The 19,100-nt window shown below is 57.6% G+C and overlaps 1 protein-coding gene across 2 annotated transcripts; it reads right to left on the bottom strand.

The window, feature by feature from the left end:
- Positions 1-2,747: 2,747 nt before the first annotated feature.
- AGAP2 (ArfGAP with GTPase domain, ankyrin repeat and PH domain 2) lies at positions 2,748-18,252 on the bottom strand. 2 transcript variants are annotated; one of them, XM_008148720.3, is made up of 19 exons: positions 13,417-14,569; positions 11,678-11,736; positions 10,966-11,053; positions 10,683-10,768; positions 10,396-10,543; positions 9,269-9,403; positions 8,827-8,936; positions 8,243-8,401; positions 7,997-8,083; positions 7,810-7,914; positions 6,586-6,748; positions 6,301-6,420; positions 5,409-5,537; positions 4,504-4,563; positions 4,127-4,275; positions 3,942-4,032; positions 3,600-3,822; positions 3,238-3,493; positions 2,748-3,064 (listed from the first exon to the last, which is right to left on the bottom strand). In XM_008148720.3, the coding sequence occupies exons 1-19, from the start codon at positions 14,567-14,569 to the stop codon at positions 2,822-2,824; spliced, it is 3,564 nt and encodes a 1,187-aa protein (XP_008146942.2). In that variant the 3' UTR covers positions 2,748-2,821. The 2 variants fall into 2 exon arrangements, with proteins under 2 accessions (XP_008146942.2, XP_008146944.2); XM_008148722.3 differs by lacking the exons at positions 4,504-4,563; positions 13,417-14,569 and adding an exon at positions 18,020-18,252.
- Positions 18,253-19,100: the final 848 nt, after the last annotated feature.

Here is a 19,100-nt window from a genome sequence, read left to right as displayed (position 1 = left end):
ACCACCCTTTACATCTCCAGCCAGACCAAAGACACAGCCCATGAAGAAAGAATCCTGTGGGTTACTCAGTGTTGGGATTTGCGGTGGGAGTTGCTGACACCCTACCTTTCACCGGCTGGATATGAAAGAAACTTACCCCTGGCCTGTGATTCCCTGTAGTAATTCCATTCTCCCCAGGGTCCCTGTCTCCTTCCCATACTCTCTCACTGCTGAGCTTCTGAGGAAGGGAGTAAGCTTCTGCCACCGAGAAGGAAAGGAGATGAAGTGGGGGAATCCAGGGTCTCTGAGTCGCAAGGGAGAATGGCCAGGTCTTCTAGTTGAGTCTTCTCTGCCACTTGCCCCTCTTCCTCTCCCTTTGCCTTCCCAAATCACACAACTGCATCTGCATTTTCAATGCACTGCACCCCTGAATCCATCTTTTCAACCGAGCATGCTGTCCTTGATCAGGCTACTGTACCAGGTGGTCACCCAGCCCAAGAAGCTGCAGAACCAGGGCCTCCATGTGGATGGGACCTGGGCCCATTGCTGTAGCCACATCTAATTAGCTTGGTGGCTCACCTGCAGCTGAATGTCCATCGTGGGGCTGAGAGCCGGAAGACAATGGGCCGTTGACTGGTCCATCAAGGTGGATGACAACACGTGGGTGGCTGTGCCAAGCCTGTGTTGGCTGCTAGCCCAATACCACCCCACCCAGCCCTCTCCCAGGGCAAACACTTTGGCTGCACATGAAGAATGAACAGCAGAACTGGCTACATGCTAAGCAAGTGCTGCAGCTATTGGAGGCAGCACTGGCCATAGGACGCTATGGCCTCACTGGTCCTGTGGATGATGTGGAAGTCTGCATCGACTGGGCATGGATTTCATGGACGTCAGGGACTCTGCAGTAGGGAGATCTTGTACCTCTTCCCTCTTGGCCAAGAGAAGAATCATAGTGTAATAAGCTCTACTTCCAGTACCAGGTGCTCAAGGTGAGCAGGCCAGCCTGGGACAGTCTTCCACGGGCTGGCCCTAGAGCCCTTACCAGGTACCCAGGACATACCACCAGGTAACCTAACCAAGGCAACCTGGCTATGAAGTGGAGGGCCTAGTTTCAAAATTAGATCTGACTCCAAAGTTCCTGCTCTTAACCAAACTACCCCATCCTCTCACTTCTCCAAGCAGCCCCCACTCCCTTCCTCTCCTCTAAACTCCACGCCCTAACTCCTTTCCAGAACCGGGGTCATCTTGGGAGTCACTTCTCTGCTCCCTGGATCCCCACTGTTGCTCTGACCTGCCTGTCTCCTTCTTCTACATGAACCAAAGCTGTTGTACACGATGGCGTATCTGACCTATCACCTCGGTGCCCTGAGAGACTGAGAATAATACCCTGCCACCAGCCACAGCAGGAGGCACCCTCTAGGGGTGGCCCTCTCCCACCTCCAGTTCCCCACCTTGCCCAAGGCCATTCCCTGACCCACTTCTTCAAGAACAGACCAGCAGCTCACCCCCTAGACAAAATCATTTCCTCTTTAATTGCTGTTGAAGATTCACACCACCTGTCTCTGAGGGGATGGGGGCAATGCCCCCTCCCCTTCCCAATTACCTGGTCCTTTGCAAAATATTTTAGCCAGGAAAAAAAAAAAAAAAGACCGGAAACCACTGACACAGAGGACCCAAGGGCTGGGTTGACTGAGGGAGGCAGGGCTGGGCCAGGTAAGTCCACCCCGCCACCCATTTTCTGGGGACAGGGCAGGGGGCCTGGAAACCCTCCCAGCCACCTCACATCTTCTTACCCTGGCTGGGAGGGATCGTGGGGTTGAGGGATGGGTCTGGAGAAGCTCCAGTGGGAGGGAGGGGCTGTATATGAAAAATAGTGGGACAGGGGTCCCATTGTAGGGGTGCCCCCTACCCCAGATCACCACGGGCGCTGCACAGTCACAGGTACGCAGTCACGGTCACAGACACTCACAACCCAAGAGCACCCCCACCCCACCCCACCCTCTTCCCTCCCTTGGCTTTCCCTACCCTGAAACACCCTCCCCAAGCCCCTGCCCACCCCTGTCCCCTTGTTGGGGAACAAAGCAATAAATTACAAGGCTGCTACCCAGCCCCCGTAGCCTGCTCCTGCTCCATCCCTTCTCCCTCCTAAGATAGTAACGAGGAGGGACCCAGGCTCTTGGCTCCCCCAGCCCTTTAGCTTCCATCCATGGGTGGCTTTAGGGGGACGTCTTGATTTCCACTCCTCATGGTCCCTTTCACGGAAAGGGTTGGGGACCCCCCTACCCCTCATGGGCAGCAGGGGTCCTGCCCCTCGCTGCCCTTCCCCTTCACTGGGCAGTGAGATTAGCATGGAAGGGGTGGGGTCCCTTATTGGCCCCAAGTCCCGGGGCTAGCCCTCCCCGAATTAAGCCCTCCCTCTGGCGTGGCGTCGCCCCAGGAGCCAGCCTGGGGATGTGCTCCAGGCCTTGGGATTGTCAAGCACAGGCAGGACCGGATCGCTCCCCCGCCCTTAGGGGGCGCGAGTGGGCATAGTTGGCCCAGGAGCAGGGAAGCGCGGGCGTCCCCTTCCTCAAACACCAAACGGGTAGACCCAGAGCAATCCAAGGGTGCAAACAGTGGAGAGGGGGCGTGTCGGGCGGGGTCTCCATGCCTCGTTGGGGAGAGGGAGGTGCGTTTGTGTCTTCTGGGGCGGGGGGGGGCGTGAGGGCTGTGCCTTCGTGGGGGGAAGAAGTGCTCTCATGGGGCGGGGGGCGGATTGGAGTGGTGAGTGGGTGCATCTGTCCAGCGGTCCACCCGGTGCGGTCGTGCCCGGCCCGTGGGGGTGTCTCTCCCGCTGGGCAAACTATACCAGCGCGACGGGGGCGTCGGCGCGGCCCATGCTGGCGGCGCTGCTCCGGCGGCGGGGGCTGGGCGTGGCGATAATGCTGGGCGTGGTGGCCGCGCTGGGCGTGGTGGCGGCGCTGCCGCCCTCGCCGGGGCAGCCGTGCTGGAGGAGGATGTCGGCGCACAGCTGGCTCCCGGCCTGGCGGGCGTAGAACAGCGCGGTGCGGCCCTGCGCGTCCCGGGCGGCCACGTCGGCGCCGTACTGCGGGCGGAAACGGCCGGTTATCGCGCAGCCCCGGGGGGCCACCTGCACGCCGCTCCCCAAGACTTCCGGGCCCACGGAAAGGGTCCCTGTGAGGATACCAGGCTCCCCCGGCCTGGCTGTTTCCCAGACGGAGCCCCCCAAGACCCCTTCACCCACCCCCACTCACGTACCCACAGCAGCAGCTGCGTGATGACGACGTGGGCGAGCTCGGCCGCCAGGTGCAGTGGGGAGCGAAGCTGCGGGTCTTCTACGCTGGTGTCTAGCGGCCCGTGTCGCGCGTGGGCCAGAAGCAGGAGGACGGCGGCCACGTCCTGAGCCTGCACTGCAGCCCACAGCTGGCGGCCCAGCGGCTCCTCCGGAGAACCCAGCGGCGCCAGGAACAGCAGCTGCTCGTACTTGGCGCGAATCCATGACTCACGCTCCTCCCTGCAAGACCAGGATCAATGGGAAGGGCTCTCGGGACCCCCCCTCAGGACCCCTCCCGTGGACCCTCTCGGGAGCCCCCCGCCCCAATCTGTTCCCTCGCACATACCGCGAGGAGTCCCGCGTGGGTTTGGCTCGGCCCCGCGTGTTGCTCTCCCACACGCGGTTGGCCATATCGTTGCCAATTGCCGTCAGCACCAGGGTCAGCTCCCGAGGCCAGTCGTCCAAATCCAGCGAGCGGACGCGGGACAGGTGTGTGCCCAGGTTCCGGTGAATGCCCGAGCACTCGATGCAGATGAGTGCGCCCAGGTTTAAACTGGCCCACGTGGGGTCTGGGGACGGAGTGAGAAATTGGCTCCCCGCAGAGCAAACACGGGCACCCACCCCGAAATCGCCAACGCCAGCGAACCACAGTCCCTCCCTGGCCCCTCCACTGCCCCCTTGCGCTCACTGGGAGCCCCGCAGTCCACGCAGGTAGAGTTCCCCTTGGCGTTCCGGATCGCCTGGATAGCCACGGCTTCGCTTTGGCTGTCTGTGCGCAGCTGCAGAAAGGGCTGGGTTATTACTGACTCTCCCTCGGAGCCCTTCTCCAGACACTCACCTCTGCTTTCCCCCCAAACCGTTCACCCCCATTACCTTGACCTTGCTGCTCTCACAGCATTGCAGACTGGCTAGGATCTGGCTCTCAATTGCCTGGACCCAGGCATCCCGCTCCTCAAAACTGGCGGCCTCAAAGTGCCACGTCTGACCAGTGCTGGACACGATCAAGAACTCGAAGTTTTCCTCTGGGTGGGGGGATGGGATGGGGTCATGAGGGAGAGAGTTCAAACAGGAGCTGCCTTCCCCAAACCTTCCTCCCTGATGTCCACCCCAAGCCCCTGGGAGTGGGCAGAGGGGCTGGGGAAGCAGAGGTGGGGGAGAGCAGGAAGCCCGAGCACATGCAGGGGAAGGCAGGGGCACCCCCACCCCTCTGCACCCCAGCTGAGCGCCCCTCCCAGCTCCCCGCTTGTTACCTGCTTTATAAATATTTCTTAAACTACCAAAGGATTTTAGTTTCCACATTTTGCGCTTGGCTGGTTTCCCGAAGCGAAGGATATAGAGATAGAATAGAGAGCAGAACAGAGAAAAAGACCAAGAAAGAGAGAAAGAGGTAGATGGAGAGATGGAGAGAGAGTGACAGAGTGCCAGAGACAAAGCAGGACAGACAGGTGGGGAGAGAAAGCAGAACTAAAGTCAGTGGCCCCGGAGCAGAGTAGAGCAGAAGCCAAGAGCCATGAGAGCAGGCAGATCTGGAGACTGGGGTCTGAGCACCCAGCAGAGAGCAGGGGCGGTGGGGACCGGTTATCATGGTCAATGAGGAGCCGGGTCTCTGGGAGGGGAAGGGATGGTCAGGATCTGAGTAAACATGGGGAAAGGGTACAGGCCTTGGGTGAGGGGGTCTGAGGTTGAAAAGTCTTGAGGATTTGGGGGCTTCACTGGGGTCAAGAGCTGTCAGGGGAGCTTGGCGAGCATAGGAAGTTACTGGGAACAGGGGCTGGATGGTCAGGAGCTGAGGAGTCAAAGGGAGACATTGAGACCAGGGGCTGAGTCCCTGGGGGTCATGGGGCTCTGGGTGCAGGAGCTGAGGTGGTAAACAGAGTTGAGGGCAGGAAGGGGAAGTAGAGGGTCATTAGGAGAGGGGTCATTGATCAAGGGGTGCTGGGGACTGCTGGGGTAAAAGGCATTGACTGGGCAACGAGAGGAAGGACAAGGGCTGAGGGGTGTCCATTCATTTTCTCACTAAATTATGTGCAAAGTGGTAATGATAGTCAAGCACTCAGCTCAGACACTTTTCCTCCTCCTGCAGGAACTAGGCCAGGGATCTAGAGTTGGGGGTGAGGGTCCAGAGTGGGAGTGCAACTGCCCACCAAGGCCTCACCTTCAGCCTGTCCAGCGGAGCCTTCAGTCTTGGACGGTGTTGTCAATTTTTTCCTCCTCTGCTTCTTCACCATGGGAGAAGGAGGAGGTTCCCGACTCAGGGGGCTCAGGTCTCCAGATGGGGTACAGTCTTAGGAAGGGGGACACAGCTGCCTCAGTGTTGCCCCTCCACAGATTTCCTGATTTCATCATAGCCTGTCTCCTCCCCTAAACTAGCTTTGGCATTTTAGGGTTCCCTCCTTTCAACTGTCCCTCTCCAGGAGGTCCCCCTTGATTATTCCTGAGGAGGTGGGCAGATGAGTGGTTTAGAGTCAGACCTGTACTCAGATCCTGGCTCTGCCACTTACTGGCCTTGAGACCTTGAGCAAGTCACTTAATCTTCTGAGCCTCAGTTTCTTCATCCCTAAAATGGGGATAATAATCTTGACCTGACAAGGTTGTTGTAAGGATTACTTGTTACAATGTTACTTGCTATTTTAAATAAATTAAGAAAAAATAAATAAATATATATATTTCTAAACATTTCAAATACTGAATGCTGACTATGTGCTAGACAATGTTCTCAGTTTTTTTAAGCCTTAAAGCAACCCTTTCAGGTAGAAACTGTTTATCTCCATTTTATAGATGAGGAAACTGAGTCATGGAGAGATCAAGTAACTTGCCCCAGTGGCAAGCCAGGATTCAAGTTCAGGCAGTTTAGCTCTAGAACCCACTTGTCTTAAACATCATGATGAACACGATAATGCTGAGCTTGGTGCCTGCACCCAGTAGATGCTTAATGTATGCACTCATGCATTGGATTCCAGTCTCCAAGCTTCCACCCCAATTTCATCTCCCACCCACATCCCATCTGGATCTGGAAGATAGTGGATGGAAGATGGGTCCTCACTGACCAGTGCTGAGGGCTCGGGCCAAATTCCGGTCTGGCTTCAGCAAGTGCTTGGATGTCTGATCTGATGGTGGCTGCAGGGAACTGGGGCTGGAGCTTGAGCTTGGCGTGGGAGTAGTGGCCTCTGTTGGAAGGAGAAGAATATAAAACCTCAGTGAGCCACTCAGTCTCTGGGCCCATGCCTTAGTGGTACATCTTTATCACCCACCTTCTCACTTATCCAGTCCCTACTTCCCTACCACCCCTCCTCTCCCCTAGCCCTGGCTCCTCTGTCCTGAGCCCCACTCACCAGGGCCTTCACCCATCTGGACAGTGCTCATGTCCTTGACGAGCCCATTGATGCTGGCTGAGGGGCCAAAAGCAGAGATGGCGCGTGGGGGCCGCTTGCCAGGGACTTTGACTGTTGTTCGTAGCAAGTCCATCTCCTTGCCGTGGGTACTATGGATGTAGTCCTGGAGGGGCACAGGGGTTGAGAATATAGGGAAGGTTGGTGGTGCTGGGAAGCAACTAATAGTGGGAAGTAGAGAAGGACTCAAGAGGGGGCGCTCGTAAAAAAAATTTTTTTAAAGAAAAGAAAAGAAGCCTGGCCAGCATGGCTCAGTGGTTGAGTATCGACCGAAGTCACGGTTCAATTCCAAGTCAGGGCACATGCCCGGGTTTTGGGCTCAATCCCCAGTAGGGGGCATGCAGGAGGCAGCCAATCAATGATTCTCATCATTGATGTTTCTATCTCTCTCTCCCTCTCCTTTCCTCTCTGAAATCAATAAAATATATATATATATATATATATATATATATATACTAATAAAAGGGTAATATGCTAATTAGACCAGATCGACCGGATGTCTTCCAGACGTCCGACTTCCTTCCAGACAAAGCCATGGTAGCGGGGGCTGAGGCAGAGGCACTTAGGGACAATCAGGCCGGCGCGGGGGAGCAAGCAGTTAGAGGCAAGGCAGAGGTGGTTAGGGGCAATCAGGCTGTCAGCAGAGCAGTTAGAGGTGATCAGGTCAGCAGGCAGAGGCAGTTAGGGGCAATTAGGCAGGCAGGCAGACGAGCAGTTAGGAGCCAGTGGTTCTGGATTGGAGAGGGTGCAGGCCAGGCTGAGGGACCCCCCCACCCCCGTGCACGAATTTCGTGCACTGGGCCTCTAGTATATATATAAAGGGGGGGGTTCATAGAGCTCAGTGGGCTGAGATGAGCTTCTAGGGGATGAGCCAAACAGTATTGGCTCAGCATTGTCTCCCCCAGAAAGCATTCCCTGAGTGGCAGGCCAGGTGGAGGCCCTTTCTCCATGCTCTCCCACTAGGCTGAAAGTTCCTGGGGAGATATCGTTACCTTTTCATCCCCGGGATGGGCACCTGGGAGGTACCTAACCTTCAACATGCTTGCTAAACTTAAGAGAACCAGACGAGCTTCCCAGAAGTATTAGTGTTTGTCGGAGGCACAGACTCGTAGAGCTGGAAGGGCGTCTAAGGCCAGCCACTGTGGCCGGCCAGCCTCTGCCACTCACGTTAATGCTGGGGTGGTAAAGTAGGAAGCCATTACTGGACAGGGTCACGTATTTCTTCTTCCATTCTTTGTTCAAGGAATTGCCACTTCGCTTTAGTAGAAAGCTCTGTGGTATGGAGAAAGACATGTGGGTGAGCCCAGTTAGGATCAGCTGCCTCCAGCCTGCCCTCAGCCCCTGGACCACCCACCTGTTTAATGGGAATGGCTCGCCCACTCCCTGTTGTCTCTCCCCGACTGTCCAAGCTCCGCTTTTCAGAGTCACTGCCCCGGCGATTCTGGAATGGTTATTGGCATCAGTTAGAGGATGCATGGAGGGATACACTGATGGAAGGACAGGAAAGACAGATGAATAAGGGCCCAAAAGAGGGGTCTAGGGACCAGGGAAGATGGGCAGGTAACAGGGGACAGGGGATGGGGGTCAGCATATCCAATACCGCAAAAAGGCTGGTCCTGCGCTTGGCTGCCCGGTGCAGGGACCCTGGGGTGCTCAATCCAGCCACTGCCACTGCCTCAGCTCGGAGCTCGCGGTGACCAACATTGGGTGAGGACGGGAGGGAAGAAGAGTAGTCGCTAGTGTGGCCCCCGTTACTAGCCTGGAGAAGTCAAAATAGCTGAGATGCTCCCATCCCACCATGCTTCAGTTACATCTAGTTATGAGGAACCTGAGAAATTCCTTGATCTCATCACCATTTATGTGTATTAGCATTAATAAGCAAACTCCTCACTAGCATAGTCATAGTGCTTTAGTTTTACAAAGTTGACTTCACAAGTTTTTGCCATATAATTTTCCTAACAACCTTGGGAGGTTTAGGTGACTTGCTCAAAGACATTGCAAACGATGTTTGAAACAGTGCGGTTTTCCAGTCCAATGCACTTTTACAAGTGGTGTCACTACCATTCCCACCTGTCTCCCCCCGCCCCACAGCCTCCTTGGGCACTCTGAACCTATTCTTGCTTGAATCACCAGCCACTCAGATTCTTACCAGCCCCTCTGTGGACCCTGAAACCCCCAACTCACCTGCCCAGCTACGGGAGTGGAAGCAGCTGAGTGGCTTGGGGAGCTGGGCAGGGATTTGCAGGCAGCCAGAAGCTGTTGCTGTTTGCGTAAGGTCACCACCTTCTGGGCCACTGAAGGGGGGAGGGGAAGGAGGCGTGAGCAGGGCAGATACCCAAGAACACCCTTCGGTGCCCAGCTTTGAGAAATCCCCAAGAGATAACATAGGCCCCAAGTTCCTTATCAGTGTGGCCTGCGTGCCACATGTAACCTTTCCAGCTCCTCCAGTCCAGAAAGACCTGTGGCTATTAAGCAAGACTTCTCTGACCTCCCTGATCCCCCCTGCCTCCCACACAGGCTAATGACCTACCTATCACCCCCAGAGAGAGGCCTGGATGCGAAACCTCTAAGACTATCCCAGGCCTCAAGCCCCGCTTCCCACATTTGCTGGGATGACCACACTCACCCTCCTGGAAGACCCGGTCCACATTGAGCCCATAGGTCGCACACGTCTCGTAGTAGCTGCAGCGTTTCATGTCTGCGCACAGAGCTCTGGCACGAGCATCACCCACGACCCGAGGGGAAGAAGCACTGATCCTGTCTGAGGACACAGGAAAGAAGCGGGATCAAGGCCCTTCCCCGTTTTTCCTGCTTTCCTTTCCCTTGGGCTCCAGGCCCAGGCTGGACCCACCAGGGACAGGGTGTGAGAGAGTCTCTCTCCTGTGGCCGGTGGAATGGAGTACAGAGCCTTCTTTAAGTTCTGGCCCCAGCTCAAATGCCCAGCTGCGTTATGAGTAGGCTGAGTGCACTCTGTATCTGTCTTCAGAAAACCCTTCAGAGTCGGGTGGAGCTTCCTGACAAGATCTAAAATGGTGGAGGCTCACAAGTGACAATCACCCTGTCCTGCAAACCCAATGAACCCTGAACTGAAAGGGAGGACGCCTGGCATGTGAACTAGGAAAAGGCTGAATAGCCGCCGTGCGTAACAGGTGGCCTGCTCACTCTGCCCCGGGAAACCTGGAGGCAAGCGACAGGTGGGGGCAGACACCTGCTGGACAGGCATCCAGACAGCCCTGCCAGCCTCACACAGGTGGTCGTGGAAGAAGCTTTTCTCGGCCCTGGTGGAGAGTCTGAGCACCTGAATCACTTCTTTAAAAGGTTTTCTGCCCTCTGTGTTTTCTCCATCATTTCATGTGTGCGTTCTCTTTGTTTTAAATAGGTTCCTTTGAAAGGTGTCAGCCTGACCCAGCTGCGGCAAGGGAGAGTGGAAAAGGCTTTCTGTCAGCCCTAGGGACTGAGCTTTGTTTCCCATGGTGATGGCATCGGGAAATGAGAGCATAAGAACACAAGACAGGTGACATCTCAGAGGATGGAGATGCTACTATAGCTGTCCCTTCCTCCCAGGAGAACCTCCTTCTCTCTGCTCAGGTCCTGGGAAGTTAGTGTTGGTTTGATGGCTCCCTTATCTGGAGATCAGGCTCCTTCCAGAGGTAACTAGAATCCACGTGGCCATATCTATACCTCACCAAGGTCTCTTGTATGTTGGGCAATACCCCAGTAGCCATCAGTAGTACCTTCCCAGCCCCTCTTTACCTTGCGTCCCCACCAATGCCAGCGCCAGACCTCCTCGTCCCTCGCCCCGAAGGGAGCTCAGCTGCCCGTGGAGACGGCTCACGGCCTGGAAACTGTTCTCATCCTCCAGGCTGAAGACCAAGATCACAGCATCTGCCCAGCCTGAGAACTTGCGGGGGGTGAGGAGACAAAGAGAGGGTCAAACAAGCCCACTTCTTTCGATGCTATTCCCAGTTAGATCTGGGAAACCAGAGCCCACTCCTTTGGCCAGTGCTGACCCCAGCAAGCCTGCCTGCCTCACCCCTCACCTTGGCATCAGGTGCCCCAGCTTCCTCTCGGATCAACACCAGATGAGTCTGTCCATCCACCAACATCTCCTTCTTGTGCTGCTCACCTGTACAGAAAGGTTGGAAGTGATAGGTCAGGGGTCACAGGTCAGCAGACCACCCCATCATCCCTCTATTTTGGCTGTCATGGCCTCATCCTTCCCTCTGGTCTCCATTCCCACCTAGTCATTGATCACACTGCCTAGTCATTAATCCTGGATCCCTGACCCCAATCCTTAGTTTACTATGGCTCCTAAGAACTCACTCTCTGTCTTCTCCAGCACCTGGTATGAACCAGTCAGGAATCGATGGATGAGCGATGACTTCCCACTCCTGGCGTCGCCCAGTACACCCTGCAGACAAGTTTGTAGAGCAGAGATTACAGAAGTTCAGAGGTGGCAGTATGCTTGAGTCTGGAGAACTTGAAGAGATTGGCAGTGTTAAATCATCCAGGGAGGCTCCCACAGGGCAAGGATGACAGTCAGGAGCGCATCTGGGAAGATCAGGCCCCGAGTATGGCAAGAAATAATCCCAAAAAGCTGAATAATGTCAGCAACTCAGTACCATTTGTGTGTGTGTGTGTGTGTGTGTGTGTGTGTGTGTGTGTGTGTTGTGCTGTTTAGAAAACATACTAGATGTGTGTATAGGGGGGAGGCAGCATGTCATAGCCCTAGGCACTGGTTGAAAAGGTTTACCCAATCTAGGCAACAGAACATGAAGGACTATAGGAGAGATCCCAGAAGTGAGGAGAAGCCTGAAAGACAACCATGGATAAACAGGGGAAAAGAGACTAAAGAAAAAGTTGTGAGGTTGTAGCAAGCCTCAGGAAGGTGCCATGAAGGTAGAATCTCAGGAGAACTAAAAAACAATTCCCTTTTCTCACGGAGAGAGGGGAAGGAAGAGATGAAGGAGAGAGCGTTGAGAGCGCAGTGAACAGGAGGGCAGCCTTCCTGCAGACAAGGGGACCAGGTACCTACCAGGCGCAGTTCAGGAATGGAGCGGCTCAAAGTCCATTCCTGGCTATTGACCACAGCCTCTGTAATGGGAAAGGAGCCGTAAGAGGGGATGCTCCAGGCTCAGGAGGACTTCCAACCCGCAGCCACCCCTCCTCCTTTTGCAGCTTCTCTTAACCCTCAGATCCCTGCCTGGGCTGGGGAGCTGCGTGGAAAGGCTAGGTTTGAGAGTGGTCCTCAGTCCTCCCATCCTAGCCAGCTCTCTGCACAGCTGTTGCTGCCGCTCAGTGGTTGCTTAGCAACGGAGTCAGCAAGACGAAAATACTTCACTTGGCATCTCCCTTAAAACACATCCCCAAACTGTAAGTCCCTGCCCCAGACCTTGAGACCAGAGCTCTGACAGCGGTGGGTCCTTTCCTCTGGAAGAATTTAAGAGGGTCTCCTACCCAAATGCCTGTCTGATTCCCGGGCTGACCCTAGGAGGCGGGGCTGGGACATAGAAGGGAGTGGATCTTCCTCAATCTCCATTTCACAGGAGAGAAACTGAGGTGAGGGATATGCCTTCCCTTTTTCAAGGTCAATGGCTGAAGGCCCTGACCCCTCCCCACAGCCCAAGGAATGGTGCTTGGATTTTTCTATGCCCCCTTCTCCCACAACCGTCCCCACAAGCATGCTCCAAAAGAAACATGGGGAAGGGCTCCACTCCCTGGCGGAGAGAAGCCACAGGCCTGGAGGAGTGGGAGGAGGCAGGATGCTCCTTCCGCCCGCCGGGTCCAGCCCCCGCGCCTGACACTGGCCGGACGTTCCCGGGGTGCCGCAGCTGCGGCGGGAACTCTGGGATCCGGAGCCATCTGCTCCCACCCGCTCCAGAGCCAAACCCCGGGAGCCGCCCCCGCTCCCGGACCTGCCTCCCCTCCAGGAGTGTGAGCTAAACCATGAGTCCCTCGCCTCTCTTCCAGGAGGAAAAAGATAAGAACTAAAGACACCCCCTCCCGGGGAACGAAACACCACCTCCTCCGTACCCCTCCCAAGTCTCCAGGGGGGAAGAATTGCCTTTGCAGCAGGTCCCCCCTTGAGTCACTCCTGGCCAGCCCCCTGGGGGTTTCAATTAGGCTCTGGGGCCTGGGTGGGCCGTGGGGCAAGTGAGGCTTCCTTCCGCCCCCTCTCACTTCACGTGCAAGTGTTCCTGTTCCACACGACCCAGTCCCTAGCTCCCTGACTTCCCAATCCACCTGCATGGCAAGAAACAGTCCCTTCCTGCTGCCCCACCAGCCTGCTCCCAGCCCAGGGGAGGGCCTGCCCCTGGCCAGCAGCTGCCTGCAAGGTCATTCTCATGCCACCTGCCCCCAGTGCTCAGGGGAAACTGAGGCTTCCTAATCCCCTTCCCCTTCAATGTCCCTCTGGGCAAGGCAAAGTCCCGTTTCCATGTTCCCAGACTCCAGCTGGGGCTGGAAGTGGGGTCTGGAGCTTGAGCAATTTCCAACAGTCATTCTGACCAAGGGTATCATTTTCCCAGAAAGCTCTGAGGCTTTCTGAATCCCCCTGAAATCAAGTCATTTCTCATGTCCCACCATGGAGCTCCTCACGCCCGTCAGGACCTCTTATGAATCCTTCCCCCAGTCCTTGGCAGAGGAGTCAGCCCGGTTCCTCTGCCCACCCAGGAGAGGGGCTCCCCGGTTCAGTCCTGCACAGGGCTCCCCCGGCCCAAGCTGCGCCTTCCAGGCGCCCTCCCCGCCCGGTTCTCAGACTCTGGTCCTACTCACTAGGGGAGGTGCGGAGCTCTGCGCCCAGCAGCTCCCGGGACCCGCTGCCAGAGGACAGGCCCGGGGGTCCAGCAGGGGGCCCGGTGCCAGGAGGCCCCCCTGTGCTCTTGGTGAAGATGCCGCTGATAAACTTGAGCATCTTGCGATCCCGAGTGGATGCTCGGCCCCCCTCCCGGCCGCGTTTCAGCCCCGGAGCTGGGGGCTCCAGAGTGTTGGGAGGTGCAGGCCCCGTAGGCATCGCGGAGGCGACGGTGAGAGCGGTGGCTGGAGCCGAGGTTGCTGGGATGGTGAGTGGAGGAGGAGAGCCGGCAGGTGGTCCGGGGTGCAAGTCACTGTTGTCCAAGGTCTTACTCTTGCCTTTCCGGGGGGACAGTTTCCCTCGGGCTCCGGCCCCAGCTCCGGCCCCACCAGAGGCCGTGGCTGCCGTTCCTCCCGCCCCTGCGGCAGCGGCTCCCGTCCCAGCGCTGCTCTTTGACCCCTTGACCCTGGGCTTGCCCTCGCTTTCGGGCCATGACAGGCGGCTACCTGCGCCCTTGCCCGCGCCGGCTTTGGCGCCACTCGTGGTCACGGTCTTGCAAGGCTTGGGAGCCGGCGGAGGAGGCGCCACCTTAAGCCTCCGGCTGCCAGTGCCCGGGTGCGGGGAGGACGAGCCGGGGACGCCACCTCCCGCCCGGCCTTCGGGTTCTGGGCCCCCCCAGCTCGGGCTGCTGAGCAGGGGGCGCCGAGAGGAGGTGGGAGCGGCCCCGGGCTTGGGGTCGGGGCTCAGCCCCCCGGAAAGCGGGGGCCCCGGAGGGGCGGCCCAGAGGGAGAGGCGGCGGCCGGGAGCCGGGGAGACGGGGCGGGCGGGACTGGCCGGAACCGGGGACAGGGCGGGGGTCTCGGCGCCCTCGGCGCCCCCAGCGCCCGCGCTGCTCGTGCTGATCCACAGCGCATCCTGCCGGTGGAAGAGACGCTCGTGCCGCTTCTTGCCCGGCTCCTCCGAGCCGCGGGGGCTGCCAGGATCCCCAGTCTCCGCACCTCTGGTCCCAGGGGCGCCTGCTGCGACCGCAGACGGGGAAGGCGGCGGCGGAGGCACCGACTCGAGCTTGACCAGGGTCAGCGAGATGAGGTAGGTCGTTGTCCGGCGCTGAAGCGCGCCCGCGCCCCGGCTCATGGGGCCCCGAGACCCCCGAGCTGGGGAGGGGAGGGGGCTCCCCTGGACTGCCTCAGGGGGGCCCGGCCATGGGGCCGCCCTGCTCGCCGCCCCCAGCCCCCGGACCCCGCTGAGCCCCCGGCCCGGCTCCGCTGTCGCCGCCGCCTCCGCCGCCTCCGCTTGCGCCCCCCTCCCATCACACGGGGCGCCCCCTCCCCATGCTCCCCGCCCTGCGCCCCCACCCCGTCGGAGCCCCGGGACCTTGGTGCTGCTCCAGGGAGGCGCGCCGGGCCGTGCACCCCGGCCTGGGTGGGGGCGCTGAATGGGCGGGGAGGGCGGGGAAGACAGGAGTGGGGGCAAATAGGGGAGAGGGAGGGAAAGGGGGACCTGAGGCTTGGGGAGAAGAGGAATGGGTGCGGGGGAGGCAGAGGCGGGGAATGGGGACTCGAGGGACAGGGTGAGGGTCGGAAGGGGGTCCCTAGGAGGGTGGGGAGCTAAATGGGGCTGGTCGTGCGGGGGATTCGCAGGGGCGCGGGGAGGATGCTGGGGATGGAGATACAGTCGCCGGCGGGGGAGGAAGGGGGGAAGCCGGAGGGGTGGGAACCCACGGGTGTGGGGTCTGGGAGGGGAGGGGCGTGAGATCCGGGCGAAGGGTCCGGGGGGCTCGCCGGGGCTCGGCTCGGTCCGGATGCGCGCTGTGTCCGGGCGCTCCCCTCACATTGAGGAGGAGGCAGCCCCCACCCCCCCATCGCTCCCCCACCTTCTCTCTACCAGCACGGCTGTCTGCGAAGGCGGTGCAAAATCCAGGACTGGATTTTCCTCCCAAACCCTGGGCTGGATTCCCTGGAACTGGGACTCCCCTACTCCAGCACTCCAGCCCCCTCCCCGAACACAGCACAGTAAGGGAGCGCGGCTGTTGGGTGCGGCATTCAAGGACTGGGGTAAAAACCAGTCTAGGAGTGAACAGCCCACTGCGGAAACGGAGCAAATTCTGGGGAAGCTGATGTAGGAAGGTGGGGAACTCCGAAATGCTGTTCCCAGGACCCCTTGTGTCCCCCAGGCACTTGCACGTGTCCCTTCCCCATAACCCAGCCCCCTCGCCCACCTCCACCCCCACTCAGGCAATACATCACTGAGGCCACGTTTTGAACACAACTGTCCCAAAGTGAACTTGAAAAGTGTTCCCTGGGGACGGGGACAAACATGGAAGTTAGCAGGATAGGAAGGAGGGGAGGGTGCCTCCGGCAGGGAGAGACCTGGGGGCTCAGAACAGCCCAGGCAGAAATGTGAATCAAAGGCTGCAGCTGGAGGTGGAAGGAGAAGGAATATGTCTACAGATTGACACCCCCCCCCCATACTAAAATGCATCCCGTCTCCATAGCAACCCCAGCTCCAAGAGTGCCTCAGAAACAGCGGGGATAAGCCGAGAGGAGGGATCCGTGTACATGGTGGTGTGTGTGTGTGAGGGGGGGGGGACTGCCATGTGATTTGGGGTTCATGGAGGCACCAACTAGTTACCCACATGTGGGTTATTTAGCGCCCCCGAATATAAGGAGCCCCTCAGTTCCTGTAGCTCCCACTCTCTAGGGACCCTGCAGTGCAAGGCTCACTGTCCTCAAGCCGGGGGAGAAGGATCAAGGGGTTAGGCCTACCCTGCAAGGCTGGGGTGGGAGTTAGGTGAGGCCTCCCGCCAGCCTTGGCGAACCCACCCCTGGACTCGGGGAGTCTCAGCGTTCCCCTAATTTGGCGTCCCATCCTCCTGACGCAGCCGAGACTATAATAGTGCTGTCGTGGGCGGCTCTTGGAGCAGGAGCCCGCGGTGTGCGCGGCCTGGTAGGGGTGGAGGGTGGAGGGCGGTACCGGGATGCTGGATACCCTTTGTTTCCCCCTAGACCTGTACCCAATCCCTCCGCGGGCCTGCCCCGAGATCCGCAGCCTCCCCACGCACCCCGCCCTTGCAGCGTCAAGATAACACCATCCCCAGGACAGGAGACCCTTCAGTAGTCTTTTCTGAAAGAGAGTGAAGGAGATTTGTTGATTCTGGCTTAATTTTCTTTTCCTTCCATCGGTGGCCCCAGTTTTCCTTAAGGTGTCCCCTTAAAGGGAACAGAATCCCGACTCTTGGGGAGAGTGGAACAAATCACTTAGAAAAAGTGGAGTCTTCTCAGAGATAACAGCCTCTACCCCTCCTCACTCCCTCCTCCAGAGCTAAGCAGAGGCCTCTACCTGCCCTAGACATGTCCTCTCCCCCCTATTTTTCTACAGGAATGGGGCTTGGAGTTCCTCCCTAGGAGGCCCCATGGGGCCACTTCCCCTAGGTCTGCCTTTCCAACAATGAATGCTGTAGGGAAGGTGTCAGCTGTGGTTCTTGGCAAAGGGTGGGGGACAGGCGGCACCAGCGTCAGAAGGGCAGTAGGGAGGGTATTATCAGACTGTTCCCTTAGGAACCCGAACCAAACTGTTCCTTCCAAAAGTTGTGCTCTGGTGGCCTTTACCATCAGAGAGATCTGGCAGGAGGTCTTCTCTACCGCCCCCATCTGCCGCCCCCAAGTAGCGGCTAAAAATGGAGAGGCTGGAAGACACCAGGATATGGAGGGTGTGCTTCTCCCAGACACCTTTCCTGAGCAAAGGAGCCCGCTTTGGTTAGCTCGCTGCCACCTCGGAGGTAATGAGACGGGAACAGTCCAGAGAGACCTTCAGTTCCATCAGTTCCTTAGTGGTGGTGCCTGGTGGATGGATGAGCCCTTCCTGCCAGGGCCCCACCACAGCATTGAAGCTGGGGTGGGCAGGAGGATGTGGCGGATGGTGTTGCCATGGCAGCACTTCCTTCCTGCATTGTCATCACTTGTGTGCTAAGGGCACTAAGGAGGTAGAGCGGAAGGTGTGTGGGGGGAAGACAGGAACAGGAGCACGGAGAAGAGAGGGGACCTAGGAGAGTCCTGGGGCACTTCTCTGCACTTCGGCTGTGCAGAGCCTGCTGCGTGAATGTTAGTGTGTGCCTGGGGGCCTGAGGTTCTCTGTATGGTCGTTTTAATGTGTGCACGCATTTGTGTGTGTGTTTCTCTGTACAGCTGGAGAACAAGAGGTCACTGATCCCTCGTGGGTCCTGGGAATGAACACATTATCCAGTCCCAGAACCTCCTGCCCCAGACGGCTTCCTGCCACGGATTCCCCAGGCAGGGTCCAAGCCTACCCCATGCTCACCCACTTCTCCATTTCCAAGAAGGTCAGCTCAGCAGTGACCTGTATTTTGATCCCCTAGGAGAAGGCTCAGAGTTGGGGAAAGAGGAAGAAAGACACCTCCCATGTCTTTTCCTGTCTTTTCCAAATGTATTCTTCCCCTAAATCCCAGCTCCATCTTGGGGACTACTAGGAAATGGCTTACTGGGAAATGATGTAAGACCCATTAAACTCTTCTATGCCCCTTCTGGTCCCCGATACCCCCAAGTTGGGAGCTAACCCTTCTCTTACCTCGTATGCTGTTCAGGGAGGCCTGGATGCTGTCACGAAGTTCCGAGTCGCCCACCCTCTCTGCCAGTTTCCTGAGGCGGCTTAGAGCCTGCTTGGCTACCTCATGTCGTTTGACTTCTGCTCTCACTGCAGCTACAGCCAGCTGCCTTTGGGCGTGCATGTTACCCAAACCTGCCTTGCCAGGCTAACAGCAACCTCTGGCCCTGAAGCCCATGGCCCCACAGCCCCCAAACTCCAGAAGGCCCCTTCTGCTGTGGCCCAGAACTCCCCGCCCCTGCCCGCCCTTCCGTCTGTCGGCCTCACTTCCTGACTGGTGAGTTTCAAACCCACAGCCTGGGACAGCACTACCTCCTGCACCTCCCACTCCCTCTAGTGTTGGCTCATCAGCTCTGCCAGCCAGCCTCTGCTAAGATTCCCCTGTCAGGTAAATGGAGAAACCTTAATAAGCATCCAAGCACCCTAGGGCCTCCTGTGGGAGGTGGCTGATTAAGATGGGTGTTGGTGCTGGGAGAATGTGGCAAGCCAGGTCCCAGGTGCAATCCTAAACTCTTGGTGACCTACAGATTTGTGTCAGTCTCAAGCTTGCAGGAATCCATACACCCTTAGCCTGTCACTCTTAGAGCCCTGCATTCCAGTTTATAGTTGTAATCCCCACCCACTCTACACATCTAAAGAGCTTGCATCCTTACCTCTTGCAATGTAACCCTTCCTCAGTCAGCTACCCACTGCAACCACCTCCTGGTTAAAAGGGTCAAGCAGTTATGGGGAAAATAGATTATGGAGAAGGACCGTAACCTATAACCAGGCAAAACCACCATGCTCCATGTTCAATTACTTCCCTAATAATTAACTTGTCTATAACACAATAGTTAACAACATACCTTCATATATATCATGTTCATGACAGGCCCAAGGGGTAGGATTAGTAGTCAGCAAAGAAAACGGAAGCTCAGAGAGGCCAGAAGAAAGTGAAACAAAGAGGTGGCTCTAGGTCTTTTCATTCTGATACCCTTTTACCACACCACCCAACTGGCTGTCTGCTTGCCAACCAATCCCCCTTAACCCTAATGCCATTGTCTTG

Source organism: Eptesicus fuscus, chromosome 7 (genome assembly GCF_027574615.1).
Source record: "Eptesicus fuscus isolate TK198812 chromosome 7, DD_ASM_mEF_20220401, whole genome shotgun sequence".
NCBI classification, from domain to species: domain Eukaryota; kingdom Metazoa; phylum Chordata; class Mammalia; order Chiroptera; family Vespertilionidae; genus Eptesicus; species Eptesicus fuscus.
The sequence above is the reverse complement of the archived record's forward strand: the minus strand, read 5'-3'. Positions and strand labels throughout refer to the sequence as shown.